The 23,240-nt window shown below is 41.0% G+C and overlaps 1 protein-coding gene across 1 annotated transcript; it reads right to left on the bottom strand.

The window, feature by feature from the left end:
* Positions 1-89: 89 nt before the first annotated feature.
* On the bottom strand, positions 90-15,584 carry LOC311132347 (la-related protein 7-like). Its single transcript, XM_084165592.1, has 13 exons — positions 15,265-15,584; positions 14,750-14,974; positions 14,316-14,416; positions 14,129-14,212; positions 13,874-14,038; positions 13,664-13,769; positions 13,111-13,476; positions 12,798-12,939; positions 12,386-12,531; positions 12,008-12,123; positions 11,734-11,893; positions 1,734-1,825; positions 90-1,553 (listed from the first exon to the last, which is right to left on the bottom strand). The coding sequence occupies exons 2-13, from the start codon at positions 14,955-14,957 to the stop codon at positions 1,476-1,478; spliced, it is 1,764 nt and encodes a 587-aa protein (XP_084021718.1). The 5' UTR covers positions 14,958-14,974; positions 15,265-15,584; the 3' UTR covers positions 90-1,475.
* Between the last annotated feature and the right edge of the window lie 7,656 nt (positions 15,585-23,240).

Genomic DNA, 23,240 nt, shown 5'->3' on the forward strand with positions numbered 1-23,240 from the left:
ACCTGCACACACAAAGCTAGCTAGAAGAGTTTCTTATTTTTCTATTCAAATAGAGCACCTTAAAGTCACATAAAAAAAACAGCATAATGCTAATTGTGCAATTGTTTTTTTATACAAAAAAATTCATTAAAATTCTTACTTGAACATTACATCATCGTTAAGTTGTTTGCTATTTTTGGTTACATAAGTGAGCAATGTGGACACGAATGTAAAAGATCAGACACCATATAGCATGGTGATGCACCTGATGCAGCAGAATGTGTGTGCAAGCAATATAATCCGATGTTTTTATTAATGATCTGATTAAAAAGCCACACGTCCATTACTAAAGGCTCAATGCAGCTGTTTTTATCTCAATATCAAATTATTTCTGGGTAACACCCCATCCTGGTTAATGTGTTACCTGGGTGAGGGTGGTAAGTACCTTAGTGTGATTGTTTCTTTTTGACCATTTTAATTTAAAACAAAAATAGCTTCTTAGCTAAAAGCAATTTCTCAAGCAAGAATTTTGCTAGGACTGTCTGGGAGTGGTCTGAGTGGGGACGGGAAAACTGAAAACTAGCTGTTATCGGCAGAGAGGTTAGGAACTCTTTCTTATTGGTCTATTAACTAATTTATCGCATGCTGAGGCCAAAACTCCATCCCACCAAAACAGGCTGAAATTTCAGGCGGTCTTTTCAAACAGCTCTTTAACTAAAAGGGCATTTTCATCATTTTTACAATTTCACAGTATTATTCCAACCTCAGTGTGGAAATACATATAAAACACAGGAAATTCGCGTTTTTTACTTCACTGGGCCTTTAAACACCAAAATGGATGTTTATTAATTAGAAAATAGGAACATTTCTTCAAAAAGAAAAGGTTATCGGTGCCATGACGTTACAGAAAACAGATCTTGGGCGAAGCTCTGGGCAAGTTTTGAAATCCTATTTACAGCATATATACATTCATATTTCAGAACTGAAATCTGGGCAGCTCTCACTACTACACAATTTTAAAAAAGCCTAGTGAGCGAATCTATTCGCAATTTAAATAATGCAGCAGCTTTCTGCTTCTAGAATACATTTGACATTTTAGTCATTTAGCAGAAGCTCTTATCCAGAGCGACTTACAGTTAGTGAGTGCATACATTTTCATACTGGCCCCCCATGGGAATCGAACCCACAACCCTGGCGTTGCAAGCGCCATGCTCTACCAACTGAGCTACACGGGGCCACCATACATAACCTTCCAGTTAGTGGAACTGAAACTACATTGGACAGAAAGGCTGTTTAAAAAATAAACAACGTTACCATGACTTATTGAAATCCATTTTAAAACCATGGCTTCTCTCTACTTGTACCACTCTCATGAACAGTAAAACAAAAACCTCATCCTATTTAGAAATGAGAAAATGGCCGACATTTCAATAAACTCTTAGGGATGAAAAGGATTCAGAAAAGAAAGGACGCACAGTAGAACATGACAGTCTTGATCAGTCTTCCATGAAGCGGATGTGCTTAGTGGCCTCCTTGGCCCGGGCTATGATGATTTTCTCGGCTTTGGAAATTAGCTGGGGCAGAAACAGAAATGAAAGGGAGACATTGTTCTGTTAAAATCAATTTAAGGCCTACAATAATATGAGTGAACAACATGCTCATTCAAAAATGGTTTTCCTCAAAAGAAAATGGTTGGGTGCTGCTAGAGATCCTTGTAAATAATCCATAGGAAATGTAAATGGAGGCAAGCCTACCTTCTCTGTTCCTCGTTTCTTGTCTCTGGGCCGGTTCAGCTTAGCTTGGCGGTCCACCAGGATCTTCTGCCAGTACCTTTGTTCATGGTCGCCTACAAGTACAAATGAATGAAGAAATGAGAAATTGTCCGTTTCAGTGTGACCACCAGCCCTTCCACTGTAACACAGCAGCGCGCAGCACATGAAAACAGCCCCAAAACACCTCTTTCCAAAGTGCAACAAATCATTCAGCCACATTCTTCTCTTATTGAGCAAATGAAGCCAAATCAATCAAACATATTTTGGTAAAAGACATCCCTTCATGAATATACTATCTTGATCCTCAAATGAAGATGCAGTAAAAGGACTCAAAAAACGTAATATATAATAATGAATTACTGTATGAAAATTATTATTATAAATGCCATTTAGCAGATGTTTTTATCCAAAGGGACTTTGGTGTACGGGAGGTCCCGGGAATCGAACCCACTATCCTGGCATTGCAAGTGCCATGCTCTACCAACTGAGCTACAGAGGACAACCAACTGTTAATTAACCATGATCTTACAGTGCATTCAGAAAGTATTCAGACCCCTTGACTTTTTCCACATCTTGTTACGTTACAGCCTTATTCTAAAATTGTTTTTTTCCCCCTCATCAATCTAAACACAAAACACCATAATGACAAAGCAAAAACAGTTGGATGGGGAGCGTCGCTGCATAGCTATTTTCAGGTCTCTCCAGAGATGTTCAATCGGGTTCAAGTCCCGGCTCTGGCTGGGCCACTCAAGGACATTCAGAGACTTGTCCCGAAGCCACTCCTGCGTTGTCTTGGCTGTATGCTTAGGGTTGTTGTCCTGTTGGAAGGTGAACCGTCGCCCCAGTCTGAGGTCCTGAGCGCTCTGGAGCAGGTTCAACGATCTCTGTACTTTGCTCCGTTCATCTTTCCCTCGATGCTGACTAGTCTCTCAGTCCCTGCCGCTGAAAAACATTCCCACAGTATGATGCTGCCACCACCATGCTTCACCGTAGGGATGGTGCCAGGTTTCCTCCAGACTTGACGCTTGGCATTCAGGCCAAAGAGTTCAATCTTGGTTTCATCTGACCAGAAAATCTTGTTTCTCATGGTCTGAGAGTCCTTTAGGTACCTTTTGGCAAACTCCAAGCGGGCTGTCATGTGCCTTTACTGAGGAGTGGCTTCTGTCTGGCCACTTCATCATAAAGGCCTGATTGGTGGAGTGCTGCAGAGATGGTTGTCCTTCTGGAATGTTCTCCTATCTCCACAGAGGAACTCTGGAGCTCTGTCAGAGTGACCATCGGGTTCGTGGTCACCTCCCTGACCAAGGCCCTTCTCCCCCGATTGCTCAGTTTGGCCGGGCGGATAAATCTAGGAAGTGTCTTGGTGGTTCTAAACTTCTTCCATTTAAGAATGATGAAGGCCACTGTGTTCTTGGGGACCTTCAATGCTGCAGAAATGTTTGGGTATTGTAAAGGAAATGTTACTTTGTGCATCTTGTCTTTGGTGTCATAAACAATCCTTGGTTCCTCCCTGTGCCTGGTAAGGATATGAGGGGGGGCGTTATGACCTCCTCCTTTAGACTAGTTGGCAGAACTCCCAGATATGTTCTTCAAGTTAAGATAGGAGACGGTGCCAGACATGCCGGAACCAACCCTATGAACTATGCCTATGTAACGTGTATGTAACCAGTACAAGGGAACTAAACGGGACTGCCCCGTTAGAACATTTGACAGACGTTCACTGTGGTGCATTAAGTTTGTTGGAACCTCTCCAGCGCGCTGACAATAAACTATGATTCATTTAAGATAGACTTCGAGTGTCCCTGTGTAAGAATTTCCACGACAATTTGGCGTCACGAAAAGGATGATTGATTCTGCCTGCGGAGCTTTCCAGTGGGGGTCTGCGAGGAAAACCGGTGACGCATTTTATGAAGCGTGAGGGAAATTCCCGTCTGACCAAAAGACGATGAGACCCGCCCAGACCAGACCCTTACTGTGAGCTGCCCAGGAGGAGACGCATCATCCGCGAACAATTGAGGGACGGCAACTGATTTCAGTAAGTCAATTTAAATGATGATTCATGTTTTCTTTTAAATCCACAGCCTCAGAGGATCTAGATACATTTTCTAACCTCTCTGGATTACAACCAAATTATGATAAATGTACTATATTACATATTGGATTACTACAAAATACAATTTTTACATTACCATGTAGTTTACCAATAAAATGGTCTGATGGTGATGTGGATATACTCGGAATACATATCCCAAATGAAATAAATGATCTCACTCCAATCAATTTTAATAGAAAGTTAGCAAAAATAGATAAGATCTTGCTACCATGGAAAGGTAAATACCTGTCAATTTGTGGAAAAATCACCCTGATTAACTCTTTAGTATTATCCCAGTTTACCTATTTGCTTATGGTCTTGCCTACGCCTAGCGAACAGTTTTTTAAATTATATGAATAATAAATATTCCATTTTATTTGGAACGGCAAGCCAGACAAAATTAAACAGGCCTTTTTATATAATGAATATGAATTCGGAGGATAGAAATTATTAAATATTAAAGCATTAGACCTCTCACTAAACGCTTCAGTCATACAAAAGTTATACTTAAATCCGAACTGGTTCTCTACCAAATTAGTAAGATTGTCTCACCCAATGTTCAAGAATGGCCTTTTCCCCTTTATTCAGATTACCACCTCTCACTTTCAGTTATTTGAAAAGGAAATCATCTCCCAAATATCACAATTTCTAAAACAAGCCATAGAAAGTTGGTTGCAATTTCAATTTAATCCTCCAGAAACGACAGAACAATAAATGCAACAATTATTGTGGTTAAACTCAAATATAATAATTTTGACAAAATGTTTAAAAAAATGTATATTCTTCATAAATGATATCATCAGTAGGACTGGTGGAGTTGTCGCACATGCAGCTAACAAAAACATTTGGAAATGTCTTCTCTACCCAAAATTACAACCAAATAATTGCAGCATTACGGCAAAAATGGAAGAGGAAAGTGGAAGGGGGAGAAAGTAAGGAACTCGTCTGTCAGCCTTGCATTAAAGAACATAATTGGTTAAAGAAAACTGTGATAAATAAAAAAGTATACCAGTTTCATTTAAGGACCAAAGGATTGACAGCCATCCCATATAGATTGCAAAATAGTTGGGAAGAGATTTTTGACGTACCGATCCCATGGCATAGTGTTTATGAACTGATACGCAAAACGACGCCGAATTCAAAACGTATAATTTTTCAATTTTAATTATTATGAAAAATTCTTGCTACCAATATAATGTTATTTATATGGGGGATACAATCTTACCAGCTCTGCAGATTTTGCTGCGAAGAGACAGAATCATTAGATCATTTGTTTTGGTACTGTCCATTTGTAGCTTGTTTTTGGACACAGGTCTAGGAATGGTTAAAGGATTGCAATATTTACCTGGAGCTAACCCTGCAGATAGCATTAATGGGTGATCTGAAAAGTCATAGACTAGTGGTCATTGTCCATTTGGAAGACCCATTTGCGACCAAACTTTAACTTCCTGACTGATGTCTTGAGATGTTGCTTCAATATATCCACATAATTTTCCTTCCTCATGATGCCATCTATTTTGTGAAGTGCACCAGTCCCTCCTGCAGCAAAGGATGCTGCCATCCCCATGCTTCACGGTTAGGATGGTGTTCTTCAGCTTGCAAGCCTTCCCCTTTTTCCTCCAAACATAACGATGGTCATTATGGCCAAACAGTCCTATTTTTGTTTCATCAGACCAGAGGACATTTCTCAAAAAAGTATGATCTTTGTCCCCATGTGCAGTTGCAAACCATAGTCTGGCTTTTTTATGGCGGTTTTGGAGCAGTGGCTTCTTCCTTGCTGAGCGGCCTTTCAGGTTATGTCGATATAGGACTCGTTTTACTGCGGATATAGATACTTTTGTACCTGTTTCCTCCAGCATCTTCACAAGGTCCTTTGCTGTTGTTCTGGGATTGATTTGCACTTTTCGCACCAAAGTATGTTCATCTCTAGGAGACAGAACGCGTCTCCTTCCTCAGCGGTATGACGGCTGCATGGTCCCATGGTGTTTATACTTACGTACTATTGTTTGTACAGATGAACGTGGTACCTTCAGGCGTTTGGAAATTGCTCCCAAGGATGAACCAGACTTGTGGAGGTCTACAATTTTTTTTCTGAGGTCTTGGCTGATTTCTTTTGACTTTCCCATGATGTCAAGCAAAGAGGCACTGAGTTTGAAGGTAGGCCTTGAAATACATCCACAGGTACACCTCCAATTGACTCAAATTATGTCAATTAGCCTATCAGAAGCTTCTAAAGCCATGACATCATTTTCTGGAATTTTCCAAGCTTTTTAAAGGAACAGTCAACTTAGTGTATGTAAACTTCTGACCCACTGGAATTGCGATAGAGTGAATTATAAGTCACTAATTTGTAAGTCGCTCTGGAAATAAGAGCGTCTGCTAAATGATGTAAATGTAAAATAATCTGTCTGTCAACAATTGTTGGAAAAATTACTTGTGTCATGCTTACTTGCCAAAACTATAGTTTGTTAACAAGACATTTTTGGAGTGGTTGAAAAACGAGTTTTAATGACTCCAACCTAAGTGTATGTAAACTTCCAACTTCAAATGGAAGTGGTGAAGAAAGTATTCTGACAAATGTTCAGAGTGGTCCCTTTATGGATCATTTGAGGTATGATACGGTTAAAGCATTGTACGGGACTTGACTTACATTTTACATTTACATTACATTTGACTTACTCCTAACCAATAAAACTATAAATAGAACCAATGAATGTTGAACATGATTTTCTGTTAACTAAACTTAAGGTTACAATTTACTGTACTCCTGATGGAGTTTTCGTTGATATCCCAAATGATGACGTTCTAAACCAATTCGTTAGTAGGCAAAATGGAGACTGCATCTGTTTCCCTATCTATGCCGTCTCAGGTGCCAGACTTATTATGGACGGAGCGCGCCATCTACTGGGGACTGAGACAGTGCCAACCTAGTTAATACATATTGATCCCTCCAAAGCATTGCATCTTAAAATAATAGACATTTAATAAATATTGAAGCAGAAAGTGAATATCCAACAGAGATTGGTAATAAAAATAGAATAACTTTTTGAAGGTATACTAAAATGAAAACAATGCCTTCCAATATGGAGAAAGTTATCATGTTTGTTTTGTTTGTTTTCAACCTTGCAATAGGGGGAAATGCAGAATGCTGTTTGAGAGTGATCCGTGTGCATTAGTAGTAGTAGATTGTCTTCCTATTGGGAAGAAGGAAGTCCTAGTTGAAGGAAACATATGGAGACTAGTGAAAGTAACAAAGTGAATGGTAGTTGATTTGCAGATAGCACTCTAATAATGCAATATCTTAGTAATTTGATTGAGCATTGGGACTGATATTACATTTGAGGTCGCTCACTCTTAAAGGCCTGGTCCACTGCTCTCGTGTTTAACATCTGTTGTTTGGGTTAAAGATAACCTTCCTGTGAAACAATAGATATACGCCAGTACACACTGAACTCAAACAGGCTGTAAGAGAGACAGTGGGGAAATTAGGGACAGTTTGTATAGAATTGTATGTCAACACAACAGGTCAAAATGACAATGCCTTAGGAGAGCAGTTAAAGGTAACCGGATCCAGCTGTCAAAGGAGCTCCCAAATTAAGTAAGGCAAGGCCATTTTGTTTGTTTTTACCCTACAATTTTTACTATATACACACCAGCACCCACACACCTGTTAATGAATATTTGTTAGTGGTTAATACTCTGTTGGATTTATTGTGTGGGGTCTTTTTATTTCGGTTTTAGGATGCTGTACAAAAATGTCATTTTCTGAAGTTTCTATTGTCAGAGTTTTGGGTGCATACATGTCAATTCTCTTGATTAGAAGAAATGTACTGGAAAAACCCAATGTAAACCTGAGACACAAAATGTTTGAAATATCTTTAAATAATGTCTGAGGTACAGGAAAACAAAAACTCATTTAATAGGGCTGATTGAACTCTGTTATGACTGCCTGGTGAGGCTCGATCACCCTCACTAGAAAGACTGGAGACATTGGGTGAGATTTAAATGGGCTATGTAAACACTAATAATTAGAAGAAGTTTATAATTTATCAATAGTCCCATGTGTGATTCGGACCACGAGAAGACAGAGAGAGCGCTGCCCCTGAATGAGGGACAACTGTCTCTAGTCTATTTTACCATTACCTTGTGGTCCTCTGTAGCGCAATTGGTAGAGCATGGCGCTTGTAACGCCAGGGTAGTGGGTTCGATCCCGGGGGCCACCCATACGTAAAAATGTATGCACACATGACTGTAAGTCGCTTTCGATAAAAGCGTCTGCTAAATGGCATATTATTATTATTATTACAATTATTTCCTTATGGAGTTATCAAGAGTGGTAATTCTAATTTGATTTGTTATTCTAATTTGTTTATTTTTGATTTAACAGGCAGTGTTGTTGTTTTTTTTGGACGCATGAATCACGATGTGAGTCAGGTGTCCAAAGGGGTAATTACCAGTCCCCTGGGGCCCTTTGGTAAATATATACATTTATTTTCTTCACACGCCTGCCTGTAAAAGGAAAAAATAGATGTTGGTAATGGTTGACAGTTACTTCAAATGGATTGAAGTTTTCCCCACATCAAGTGATATATGAGTATTGCTGTTGTTGTTTTGTTGTCTTTTCATTGTTTTTGTGTCTTGCTTCAATAACAAATCTCACCGGATTGGGTCTGCTGGATGGTTGGGATTTCTCTCTAAGGATTAGCCCTCTGACTCCCTGACCCTGTAACTCTGCAGTGAGATCTCCAAGATGATAAGGGCGTATAAGCCAAATAATATTAATAATAATAATAATGCTTTCAACTGTGTGTTGTTATTCTCTTAGACATTTGTTTTAGAAATCTGTATTTAGAATATTGGTCGTAGTAATAATTTGTCATACAGTAAATCATTTTTCTGGGTTTCCTGAATCAGAAATGCCCTAAACTAAACTGTTGTTCTGGTCTGTCCTCTCTCTCTCTCTCGATTATGGCAAAGGTGACCACAGATGGTGTCTAGATGCATGGAAGGGATAATTTGACCAAGAACTGTGTGAACCTCAACCCCCCCTAACTGGCTGAAGCAATGGCGAAAATGGCGTTCAGTATGGTCCTTCACCACTTCTACCGTGCGACTTGAGTCCAAGCCAGCAACCTGTACACAGCATCCAGTCGAAGTTATCAACTGCCTTCTCTCATGCCTTTTCTCTCAGGAGTGCGACATGAGTCCACATGGAGTGAGCATGGAGAGAGATCCCATCCAAACTTCTCTAATGCTGCTGGTGTACTGGTAGGAAAATGGACAAGACATAATGGACTGTAAAGGACAGTGGCGGCTCAGGTGAGAGACATTATCAAGGGCCACCCACTTTGAACATGTGCCATTGGGAGGACGAACTGAAACACTATCTGAAGAAGAACATGAAGAAACGCCAGAAGGATGAGTGCCGGGAGGGAGGGGGGTGGTCAACCGTGCCCGTAATTGATTTAGGCTTATCCAAAATTGTTTATTTGGGGTATCAGGTTGATTGTGGAGGTCTGCACACTGCGAAATGTATAGGAATTTAGACTAAGAATGCATTGAGATACCAATCTGTCATTACCACAAGTGATGAGAAAAGCTAATGCTAGAAAAATAAGATGAATATACTATGTAAATTTAAGTGTACATTCTGCCAGTATCGGCATGTGCTAAGTTGAGGGTCTTACATTAAAGTGATAGAACCAACGTGAAGCACTAAGGACTGTCATTCTAAAGTTGGGTTGGATAATTGATCAATAGTTATAATTATGATTTGGAAAGGCGAGGCTTCTAGATACAGAGCTATGCCCCTAAAATGTGAGGAGAGCTACTAGATTGTAGCTTGGGCTAACCTTGCCCCAATCTCATTCTTATCAAGGTTGGTATGACACTATTATAACATGTGTTCTCTCTCTTCCCTGTGAAAGTCAATATGCATGTGCCCTAGACCAAATTCTGGAGATCTCTAGATACGTAGAGAAAATTGGCAATGCTAAAATAAAATCTGCAAAACAGAGAGGCTCTTGACTATCTTTTGGCAGGTCAAAGGGGGCGATTGTGCAATCACTGGCGACGAATGTTGTACTTTTGTCCCAGATCACTCTTCTAATGACTGATCTTGCCGAATAAATTGCCACTGTTGCTAAGAATAATTCCCCAAAAACCAGAATGGACGCTTGCAACTTGGTTAGAATCCATGTTTGGAAGTTGGAGATCCCAAATTGCCCCATGGGCTGCGGTGTGTTTTTTGTTTAGTTTGCTTAATTGTGTTATTAACATGCTGTAAGGAGATCTGTGCCTCTCTGGCTGGTAAGGTTTTCTGCTCCTCCAGAGGATGGTGAAGCTAATGGAGCTGCCAACTCTGGATGAGCTCCCATTGCCCCCTGTAGATACGGACGATGAGTAATGATTGAAAGTTGTTTTCATTTAACAAGTTAAGGGTAAGGTCATCTAAACCCTTAACCTGTTTACATTATGTGGAACACTGAGCTGATGAGCCAGCACCAACCTTTTGAAGGTCTTAGCAGAATTGTTAAACAACATGGTTTTATATTTTGAGTGAGTCGATGTCCCAGGGACAGTTAGAAAAACATAGGTCAATCCAACCCGATTGTACTAAGAGATATGGAAACAATGGTTAACATTGAGAGATTTATTCACCTCTGAATCTACAGATCACTTGTGTATGTATTTTTGATACTCACTCCCGTTGATTATAACCTTTTGATTGTAGATTTTAGCTTTATTATGATTCATTATAATGATGAAGTTAATAGAAGTATAACCTTTGTTATGACTTATTATAATGATGTAATTTGACAGAACCTCCTTTTGATAGAAGCTCAAATCTAATGATTTACTTTAAAATGTAATTATTATTATCACACAAGTGATAAAAGGATGGAATCTAAAGGAAATGTTACTTTGTGCATCTTGTCTTTGGTGTCATAAACAATCCTTTGTTCCTGCCTGTGCCTGGTAAGGATATGAGGGGGGGGCGTTATGACTTCCTCCTTTAGACTAGTTGGCAGAACGCCCAGAATATAAGATAGGAGACGGTGCCAGACATGCCGAAACCAACCTTATGAACTATGCCTATGTAACATGTCTGTAACCAGTATAAGGGAATATAGAGCTTCTGACAGACGTTCATAATGGTGCATTAAGTTTGTTGGAACCTGTGCCTCGACCCAATCCTCTCTCGGAGCTCTACGGACAATTGCTTCGACCTCGAAGGCTTGGTTTTTGCTCTGACATGCACTGTCAACTGTGGGACCTTATATAGACAGGTGTATGCCTTTCCAAATCATGTCCAATCAATTGAATTTAACACAGGTGGACTCCAATTAAGTTGTAGAAACATCTCAAGTATGATCAATGGAAACAGGATGCACCGGAGCTCAATTTAGAGTCTCATAGCAAAGGGTTCGAATACATATGTAAATAAGGTAATTTTTTTAAATACATTTGCAAAACAATCTAAAAACCTGTTTTCGCTTCGTCATTATTGTGTATTGCGTGTGATTGATGAGGGAACATTTTAATTTAATCCATTTTAGAATAAGGCTGTAACGTAATAAAATGTGGAAAAAGTCAAGGGGTCTGAATACTTTCCGAATGCACTGTATGTCGCCATTGCCTCTGTTCAGATGTAGTAAATAGTTTATGGCCCCGTTTCAATTCTCCCAAATACATCCATCCCTTCTCCCATCCTTGAAGAAATCACTGATCTAATTTGATTTGATAGGTGTGAGCAAGGCTACCTCTGTGTTGCTGTCACTAGTCATGTCAGCTCAGTGCTTACCTCAAAGGAAGGAAGGATGCAAATAAAGATGATTTGAACAGAGCCCTTGATGAACTATAGTGGTAGTAGTGGGAGAGTCAGCCTACCAGAGAGGATCTCCAGCTGCCAGCTGTGTTTGTTCTGCAGCTCGGTGCGAGCGTCAATGATGGCCTTGGCCTCGGCTGGAGTCTTGAAGCGGACGTGACCCTCGGCGTCCCCCTCTAGGGTGTCCACATACACCACTGGGGACACCTCAGAGAGAGCGTCCTAGATACACACAAACTTTGGGTTAGAAGAACATATGGCTCTAATCATTTGTATGTGAAACAATGAATGCATAATAAACATGGTAAAAGAAGAGCATTAAAAGCACATCTCTACCTTGATGACTTTTCTGCCAGGTAAGGGTTTGGTGTGGGTGATCCTGACGATGCAGCCACTCTCAAACTGAGGCCCGGGGGGAGTCTCCTTTTCACCTGCCTTCTTACTCTCCTCAGCTTAGGAAAAAAAAGACACAAAGATACATTGTGAAGAAGACATAATATTGTGTGTGGAAATGGTCAATTGCATGAGAACCGGTTTCAAAAGATTTTCAGCATTTATTCTGATGTAATATTTCTACAGCAAACTAACATTTGACACAATATCAATATTTTGAGTGTTTATATGAGAGTACTAGGGGATTTAAACATGCAGAAGTTGTACTACTGACAGATAGGTAAGTAGTGGGTAAATATTAGGCACTAACGAGGTACGTACATGTCTGTTTCTGTTGGAGACTGGTGTCCATCTCCATTTTTCCTCCTTCCCCCTTGTTGTGGAACTTGGTCAGGCACGTCTTCAGAGCTCCCATGCTCCTCTTCTGCAGGGTCAGATACTCCACCTTCAGCTTCAGCCAGTCTTTCCTTCCATCCAGACAGACAAAAGGAGAGGATGGAGGGGGAGGAAGGAGAGGATGGAGGGGGGGAGGAAGAGAAAGAAGAGAGAGAACGCGAGAGAGCAAGCTCTCGATTTGAATAACAATATCTTGTCTAACACTAGGGTATCGGATTGTTCAATAAAGATGCTATGGTTTAGACTCATTTATTTAGGGATTTAGATTAAGTCAATGCTATTGGTCTGATTGACTCAGAGCAGGCTATTAGTCATTAAGATGCATGAAGGTTCTTACTTGGAGAGAACCCGGAGAGGAATGACCTCTTCACCAATCTTCACCCTCTCCTTGTGCTTCTTCTTCCTCTTCCTCTTAGCTTTTAGCAGGGAGTCGTCCATCTTCTCCTCCTCTTCCTCCTTCTCCTCCTTGAGAGGCAGATCTGAAGACACCAGATTACTATTAGGCTTTATTTGTTACTGCTGACCAGTAGACCATCCTTAGGACTGGATTTAGTCAAACCTGCCCACGTGTATTTTCTTGTACCCAAAACCAGTGATTTTATCTGCTCACAAACAATGTGATGTAGGTTCAATACAATTAAGGGCATTACCTTTCCCATCACTCTCCATCACCTTGTCCTCCTCCTTCACCTTTCCCTCCTCCCCCTCGCTCATCCTTCTCAGCTTGGCCGGCATGTCTCCCTGGACGTCACTCTCTGAGCTCTCCCCTGCCTGGGACCGCCGTCTCTTCTTCTCTAGCTTTTTGGCCAGGGCTTTATCTGTGCCCCCTGCAGGTGCTACAACCTCTGCACCCTCGGCCTTGCATTTCCTCTTCCTGTCAGAGGGCTTAGACTCAGATTCTATTTCCTGTTCTTTGGCCCCGCCCACTGTTGTCTCCGCCTGTGACGGGGCGTCCTCTTTGGTGCTCCCCCTGGACTTCTTCTTCCTCCTCTTCCTCTTCTTCTCCTCTTCCTCGTCTGCAAAAACACAGAGACACAGACACACGCACACACACACAGTAGATGAACAGATGGTAAAGGGCTTTAACTTGATACTTTTAAATGTTGGCACTTTACTAAAAACTTTCCAACATATGCAGTTGTTTTGATTGTGTGTAGTCACTCTGGAGTTAACCAGCGATGCTTTATTCTTCCCAATACCCACCTAGCGTGGTGTTCAGGGAGGGTGGATTGGGGATAGGCTTCCTGTTCTTGGTCTTTGGGAAGATGCCAGGTTTCCTGGGGGCGTCCTCTGGAGGGTTGTTCAGCATCTGGACAAGGAGAACATAGTTAGTTCTCCACCTGCTTGTTACTAGGTAGGACACATCCATTCAATCACAAAATTCATTACAGAGGAATCTTTATGATATCTCACCTCTATGGCTTTCTGTGCTTCCTCTTCAGTCTCAAACTCAATGAAGGCGAACCCTTTGGAGTGTCCCGTGGTTTTGTATCTCGGCACGCTGACGTAAACCACATTTCCACATTTGGTAAACACTCGTTCTAGCCAGTCGTGTGTTACTTTCTTGGGCAGAAGTTCCTGGGGAAAAATATATTTATTTTATATTAGTGTTTTGTATTCAAAGGACCACGTCATGACTTGACAAACATGAAAGTAACTGCTATTTACCACATAGACTGTTCGGTTGTCTACATCTTTCGGATCCTCTCCAATTGGACGCTGCCGTCGTACTTTAGTTCCCTCTATGCTGACCTGAAAGACCAAAACAGATCACAGTGAACAACATACGTCTAAGAATTCAATACAAAACTCCAACCAGCAACTGAAAAACAGGATATGTACAGTAATACTTCACCTCAACGACAGATGAATTTTTCAGTGCCCTTGCAATCAACTTGCAATCAGTTGTCAGATTTTTCATTCGGTTGAAGGATGTCAAAACAGATATATCAACATCTGTAGAAAATAAAACCACTGTTAGTTGAGAGGAACATAATTCCAAAGGAGCAGTACAGGACAAGTGAGAATAGGCTGATTGTTGTATGTTATCCCTTAATCTCCATCACAAATATAGGCCAAAATTCTACCCCGACCACAAGATAGACAAAACACTTATTGTTGCCGTTTCCAGCTATGTTAGCCTGGTCCCAGATCTGTTTGTGCTGTCTTGCCATTTGCCTACTCAATGACCATAGCAGTTGGCAAGACAGCACAAACAGATCTGGGATCAGGCAACAGCTACGTAGGATGGGACAATGACTCCAAATGCTGCCCATTACAACTACTTACATCCATCTCGTGACTCCTCAATGAGTTGTCTCAGAAACCTGTCCTTGTGAAGGTTGACATCCCCAAACCAGAAGTCCACCTGCTTCTTCACATCCGCAAGCAGCTGTTTCACACGGGACCTCTTCTTCTTCTCATTCTCTTTGTTCTTTCCACCTGGGTCCATGGTAGATGATAGGGCACCCACGGCTCTTTCCTTTGTGTCAACCATTATGTGTTTAACTACACCTGTGAATGATAATATCTCATGGCTGAGTAAAATTACACTGAAGGTATTGGCATTCATTCATCATTAGCGATCTAGTGTTTTGAATTCTGCAAGTGAGAACAAATGTTAATGTTATGTAGTTAATGTGCATGATTATATGTAACGTTATTTAGCTCATCCGAGCTAAGTTAGCTAACAAGCTAATGTAACGTTAACTTCCTAGCGACTCACTCAGTCTAACAAATACCAGTATGGCTGTTTCAAAACATTTTAGAAGGTAGCAAGTAGCAAATCAAACAGAAGACATTACCTTATTCTCTGCGGCAATAAGCAATCATTTAGCTAGCTATATTTCAGAATTCAGAGCTACTGGCGTGTTTCGTTTCCCCCTGTGAGGTCCTCGCACAGTGGAGAAACAGTCAACAGAGTCGCTCAACCTTTCTTGACGAATAATTAGCTAGTTAACACACTATAATTTAGCAAATGAGTACACCCAAATTCCAAATGTGATTATACATATCAAAGGAAATGCGTTCAACACAGGTAATAGTACCAAAAGCTAAATAAGATGGTCTGTATTTCTCTAAAAAGGCTTTATTTTGGAAACCTATTTGGTCTCTTGTTGATGACGTTTCATCCACGGGAATCGCTCCAAAAAAGGAGCGAAATACCAAAATACTGTAGCAGCCAAATTGGCCGTATTGGAGAGGATCAAAACCGTAATATATCACGGGTAAATTGTGACTGACTGACCGATCTACAAATAACAATCAGAGTTATTTATGATGCAAGGTTATTTGTAGATCAGTCAGTGGGAAATCGCCTGCACTTTCGGCTGCAATGTAGAACACGTTTATGGACACATACACACGCGCACCTCTCTGTTATGTCATGTACAACCAAAATATAGTCAAAACCTTGTATTTTGCTACCATTTAGATTAGAACAGACAGATAGTGCTATGGGCACGTGTCGTTGTTTTTTCCCCATAGTTTGCCTTAAAGCTACAATCCTTAATTCGTTTTTCAGCCAAACAGCACTGAAGCCCAGCCACTTTTTGCTATAGGGTTATTACTAAGGGATTGGGTTGGCTCTATGGTGAGCAAACCATAGAGCCAACTAATTTTATGGATTTAGAATAATTTTTTAGTGAATGCTTATGGCAAAACTGTTTTATTTTAAAATCGTAGCATTTATTTTGCCACATGAAAAGATTGATACCCCCCACAAAGACAGACACACGCGCACCTCTCTGTTACGTCATGTACAACCATTGTGTAGCCTACAACATAGCCTACATGACGTATTACAGTAAGGACAAGTTTGGTTTCCTAAACCATCCATCATAATCTATTTACATCTGACCATATAAAATTGTATGAGCAATTCAACACTGAGATGGTTGAATAAAAGGTAAGTGTCTTCCTTCAATGTTATTTATTGAAAGCTATGGCTATATTTCAAAATATTTCTTACTCTGCCTAATACAAAACATAGTCAAAACCTTGTATTTTGATACCATCTAGATCAGAACGGACAGATAGTGCTATCGCCCATGTCATTATCCCCCACTAGTTTGCCTTAAAGCTACAATCTTTAATTAGTTTTTTCAGCCAAACTGCAGCCCCGCCACTTTTTGCTATAGGCCTATTACTGAAGGATGGGGTTGCACGAGAGACGACCGCTGTCCACTGCCCTGTGGTGCTGAACGTCAGATCGCGGGATTCCGATTCAGGCGAGGTCAGTTAAAATGATTCTGAAACTGAATCTCCAATCGCGTCTGTTTTCTTGTTGTTTAGGTAGGCCTACTTTAACACCATCGGGTTTTTTGCTGACAGCTGTGACAAAGTCACCACATGGTTTGTTGACATAAAGAACTGTGAGCGATGAGTAATAGCAGAAATCTTTTTTTGAAATCAACCAAGTTTAACTTCTATTAGGTTGACTTGCAGGTGATGTTGACTAGCAGGTGATTAAGGAAATATATCACATAGGCCTAGCTGTGATATTGTCGCGTAGGTCTAACTGTGGATGGAACCAGTTATTATTATGCCTAATCAGAGGGGTTGGGTTAAATGCGGAAGACACATTTCGGTTGAATGCAATTCAGTTGTGCAACTGACAAGGTATCCCCTTCCTTTCATATAGGCCTTATTATTACTGCAACCGAGATTGTTGTTATCACATTAGGCTATTTTTAATGGTTGCATTCAAATTCCTGTCCAGGGCCACCCGTTGTCCACTATGCCATCATTATGACGTCAATAAGGTCAACACCATAGAATTAGGCATTAGAATGCTTTTATTTAATAGGATCTCTAATGGCCAACACCTGTTTGAGTACTTTGGCTGCAGTTCAGACCCTTCTCTGCTGTGTCCTTGGTGCAGACTGTGGTTAGATGGCATAGCATATAACTAGAACACATTTCTGCACGTTTTGGTTTCGTTTGACAAATTCATTCAAAGTCAGATGAAAAGGAGGTAGGTCTATTTTGGAAGCTTTGTGTTACAGTCTTATTAACACAACATTTTACAATGTCTACAGATAAAAAGCTTCATGGGTTAAAACACTTTTAATGACCTCCATTTTAAGGACAACTGTAGTAGGCTAGCTATGATGATTATAACAACAACACTTGATTATAACAGGACTTGGAATATAGCCATCAGGAGAAAGGGATGGAAGAGGAGGTGAAGGAAGAGGAGCCAGATGCTCAACTAAAGGAAGAGAAGAAGGTAAGATTGGTCTTCTGGTCATTTTATTTTATTTTGCTAGGGTATAATCTATCTTGTTTCATTTTACAAACTTGATTCAATGTCAGATGAAAATGAGGCAGGTCTATGTCTTTCGACAGCTTCACAGCTTTTCAACAGAAAGTTTACAGAATCTCTACATATTAAAAGAAAAAACTCATTACTTTCATTTTTAACACTGTATAGGAGAGGAAGAATGAGAGGAAGGTATGATTGGTCCTCTGGTCTCTTGGGTTCTTTGCTAGGTTTGAATCTATCTGGCTATCAATTGGCTAAATAATAGGCTGCTTTGACTTGATGTTACAAATAATAATGTGGGATTTGAAAACTGTATTCTTGAAGGCCAAATGGAAATCAAGTGCCAAGAAGAAATCAGCTGACCAGGGCACTGAAGAAGGTTAGAGATTTTTCTATATTAAACTATTTCTTTTCCCAGTACATGTACTGTTTGGTTAGTGTGCCCTTTGTTGTGCAGATTCATTATAAAAATAAAACAATATTCATATTTATTTTAGGTCCCTCAGTTGCATTCTGTTCACCCAGAGCTCAGTCTCCAGATAAATACCAAAACAGAGCGGCAGTAATTCAACTCTTACAGGAGGAATTACGCAAGAGTCTACTTCACCCCTCAGGAATGGAAGAGGACGTCTGCTTCCCAATCCTCATCAATTTCATGAGGAATCTTACTGAAAGGTATGCTCAAAATCTTTCATTAGTGTGCATTCTTTATAAAACAACCCTGGCTGAACCACTACAAAACCACTACATATGCTAACTTGTGTCTTTATCAGGCAGTGGAAGGTGATTCAGGAGGGCATGAGAAATCCTGTAAGTTTATCTTTCAACATTTGATGTGTGATTATTTGATAGAAAGTTGTACATGAAGTTTATCATATTGACTAACTAAGCACTTGACAACACAGCCCCTCAATAATAAATATTCTGCTTTTTTTGTATTGAAACAGACAACCAAAGTACACCTTGCCAAAATGTGTCGGAAGATAGCGAAAACAGTTTCCCATATAGCGGTAGAGATCCTCATCCCGACCCTTGCACAAATATTAGAGCTTGATGCCGCTAAGGAAGCTAGCTCCTCTCCCTCGCTGACTGGATCATTGTGCGCCAACAATGCAAGCATCCAGGAACATGTGGTGAAATTTAATGAACAAGGTCTACCTAAGTGGTCTGGCAGTGGAAAGTCCCTGTGCAGTCAACGGGTCAAGACTCCCTACTCCTCCGCCACTGATTTTGAGCAGTCACACATGGTGACGTTTGATGACAAAGATCTATCCACAAGGCCTAGCAGTGGAAGGTCTCTGTGCAGTCAACGGGTCAAGACTCCCTACCCCTCATCCACTGAATTTGAACAAAGTCTGGAATTGATCCGCGAACACAGTTACCACAAAAGAGAATTGAGGACAAGCGGCAGTGGCACACATTATTATAGGTATGTTATAGGTATGTTCAACAACCACACTTCAACTGTGTGCCTGACCCAACTGATCTTAGCACCATATACATACTTACTTCAGGCTAACTTATTCACATATTACACAGCATTTGACAGTTCTAAGAATGAAAAGCTAAATAACTACTATTTTTATGGTAAAGTAATAAAGCAGACACCACATCTTTAGAGAACGAAATATTACAATTATTGTGATTTAGGTGAATTTAAAGTATTGATTTGTAGAGATCAATATGTAAATATTATATAAGATTGATCAATTATTGTGTTTGTGTTGAAGTTCACAGACCTTGTTGCAGAGGGCACATGGAGGAGAGGCTCGACTGACAGATCCTCTGAATGCCCTCTTTGGGATCACAGAGAACACAATTCTCCAGGCGCTGGGTGATCAATCCTGCTCTTCTGGCTCACCTGGATTGACCAGATCTGTGGTCAGAGAGGTCGTGAGTCAGGTTAACTCTGACATCTCACTGATTATCTCCTGTTCCAGCTCAGGTAAATCAAGCCCAGTGTTGTGTGACACTGGCAGGCGATATGCCATGCAGGCCGCCCAGAAGCTGGTGTCTGTTATCTGTGCCAAGCTGCGGAGGTTTGGATTCACGGGACAGGCTGCGCCTCAAGCCAAAACCAATCCATCTAAGGAGAATGTGGACATTGAGGCTTCCCTTGCATCGTTGACAGGAGAGGTCATGGCTGTTATGGTCAACTCCGGAGAATGCCAGGAAGGAGAGCAAGGAACAATGGATGCGCTTCGAGAAATCGCACACAAAGTCCAATTTTTGGCTTCAAGAGATAGTGTTTGTGGTCTTCTGGAAGACTCCCTAGAAGAGAAAATATCTCTGAAAGAGACTGTATCCTCTGGCAGCATGGCGAGTCAAAACATGCTCATATTTTCACCTTCTGAGAAAATGCTTAGATCTCCTGTAATGTCAACCATTGAGAAATTATCCTGTGTTGAACTGAAGTCAGAAGCCACTAAAGCTATTAGCGAAGTGCTCATTAGGTCTAGTAGAAGTCTATCTGCACAAATGTCTGCTTGCACACCTGAGCCTTCAAGTAATCTGGCCAGTGAAAGGAATCTGCCAGCTATGCCAGAAGAACATTTAACATCTACAATTAATATAGGTTCTGAAGCCTCTGAAATTATGGATTCCTTTCTGAGTGATATGAAGTGTATCGCACAATCAGATTTCACAAAATTGGAAGCTCTGCCCGTGGCCCTTAACCTTGCTAAAAAGTTACAGAATATGCTGAGGGGACTTTACTCTCGACTTTTGGCCCCTAAAAGCTCAGATCGAGACAAAGAGGAGAATCTAGAGCAAGCTAAAAACATTTCTGCTCCTACTTTGATCCAAAGGTCTTTTGGATCCAACAAGAGTGAGCCCATGCTTCCAGGGGTCATCTCACCAGGAGCAGTGGCTCTTTGTAGAGGTCAGAGCGAAAGCTCCAGACCTATGATGGCTCTTAGCCCTCAGATCATTCAGCTTCACCTCGACTCTACCACTAAGGAGGTTATGAGCACAATTGTGTCATGTTTCAAGCCAGAGGTTCCTGAGGAGGAATTGACATATTCAGATGAAAAAATGTCATCGGATACATCCCTTTTGGCCACTGAGTTTGTGGACCACATCATAGCTTGGTTAAAGGACATCTCTGCCGCAAATTCCGCAACTTCTTCATCAGAGAGTTTGTGCGTTTCTCCTAATGCAGTACTTTGCAAACTCACTAGTGAAACATTTCAGACACAGGCAGCGAAACGAGTGAAACAAGTCCTAAGTAAATCTGTCAGGTGCTTTTCCAACTTGGGAAGTTCCAGCCGATCAGAGTCCCACACTAGTTGGGTCAGTCAATCTGATTTTGGCATTCTACAGGATTCCTCCTCAACTTCCTCTATGAGCTTTGACTCATCTGCTTTTGGTGTTGTTGCAACCGTTGTGAAAGACATGAAGAGCCTGTTGCAGACTACCGAATCAACTGATAGTCTAGAGCCAACTGATTCTGCCCTTCTACATGGTACCTCAAGTTATTCTGAGACTTCAAGCAAGAGCTGGCAAAGTGGTGTTCCCATTTCTGATTTTAAACTTTGGTCTACAGCAAAGACTATTTATAGGCACCTGCGGAACAACTTGAGAGAGTTTTTCACCCGGCATCATCAACCAGATGTAAAAACCACAGATGCAACCATGGCGCAAGCCAAGAAAAGCATCAGCCAAATCTTGGTTGCCATCCAAGAGGACATGAGCAGGTCGGAGGAATTGATGACCTCAGGGGAGCTGGTGCAACTCCATGACATTGTGGGAACAATGCTGGAGGGTGTGGAGACAGTTTGCAGTGAGGGTGATAAAGAGCAGGAGTGGCAAGAGCTTCAAAGACCTTCATCTTCTTTATCTACTGCTTCAAAAGGCTCAAGGTCTCAGAGATTGGACAATACTCACACTCTCCCAGGAACTCCAATGTCAACTGAGTTACTGGACAATAGCTTCCCTGTCGTTAGAAGCACATGTATTGATGCAAGAGATGATATTGCATTTGGGGCCTCATTGAGTGACCTAAGAAAAACCCTGAATGGTGTGGTGAGCTTCATCATTGAAAATCTTGATCCTGAAGTGCTGCAGCAGACCACTTCTCCAGACTCTGATCTAACACGTCTTGAAGAACTTATCTCAAAGGAGAAGATTCACTCATTGTGCCATGACCTTGTTGATCAACTTGAGAGCCTCATTTGGGAGCAGAACAGCATCCCACTAATCAATTCGGTGGCAGTCGCTAAGTGTGTCTCTGACACAGTTTTGCTTAACCTTGCAAGGAGGGAAAACCAAGTGGGGAAACCCTTCTCCTCCAAACTCATCTACATGTTCGCTGAGGAGTCAGTGAAGCGATTGCTGCTTCCTTTGATCTTCCCTCCTTCATCATGGGGGTTGGATCAGGAAGCCTCCCTTCATGATGTTCCATCGAGAGCATCTAGTCGCCGCAGCTCAAGTTCCACTACTTCTGGAGTGACTGTACTTGATGGTTGTAGCTCTCTGGTGTCTGGCAGTTCCTCGCAGATTTACGACGACACAGTGAATCTGTTCACAAGAGCGATCTGTTACCAAGTGATGAACAACATGTCTGGGGCCTCTAGTCACACAATGGAGGACAACATCCATGACAGAGACGCATCCGTCATTGCCATTGGGTCTGTGGAGCAGGCTCAGAGTTATTCTAGTTATCCTCAGGCTGTGAATCAAGGCATACGGAGGTTCAGATTCCTCCCAAAGATCTCCAAGTTCAGAATCAACCTCAAGGTACACCAGAAATGGGTCTAAGTTAAATGTTATTATTGAGTTTTGTTGTAAGTATTTGGTGTTCATTACTTACTGTTGGGTATCTTACTACACAATATGAAAACCTCTCAATGGTATTACTTTATACTTGTTTTGTTTTCCATTAGTAACCCTGTGAATTGCTGTTGTATAAATTATGGCGTTTTAAGAATTACATTCAGTAAGACACATTTGATTTTGAAACAATAAGTTCTTCAAGCAGAGCAACAAAAACGAGGGACAGCCCTCAGAGGAAGCTCAGGACCAGATTAAGGTTCCCTGTGAAGAGGAGCATTGCATATGTAAGTCTAACTGATAATTACAATTTTATCACAGTTTGGTTTGTATATAAAAGGGATAATATTTCCCAGTTCCACAACATTAGCAACATGAACAATGCTTGAAGAGCACACAATCATTTTTAAACCTAAAGTCCATGTAGGCTTGTAGACTTAAGTTCATGCCAACTTTCCCCTTCGGTCTCTAGCACCCTGCATAGTGCCAAAGGCTGTCACGGCTTCACTTCAGGAGAGTTGTCCCTCCACTTCTCAACCCGAGGAGAAGAAACACAAACCCTCCATCTTTGTCAGGATGTTCTCAGCCATCAACAAAGGCCTTCACAACACCTTCAAATGTACATCTAACAAGAAACAATTGTTACAACCAGTAACAACACCTAATTAATCAAATAAAGACTTACTGCGTTCAATTAATTTCCATTGTAATCTTTTCATGTTTTTTTTCTCACAAAAAGAAACT

The sequence above is a fragment of the Coregonus lavaretus genome (assembly GCF_964263955.1).
Source record: "Coregonus lavaretus genome assembly, chromosome: 7".
NCBI classification, from domain to species: Eukaryota; Metazoa; Chordata; class Actinopteri; order Salmoniformes; family Salmonidae; genus Coregonus; species Coregonus lavaretus.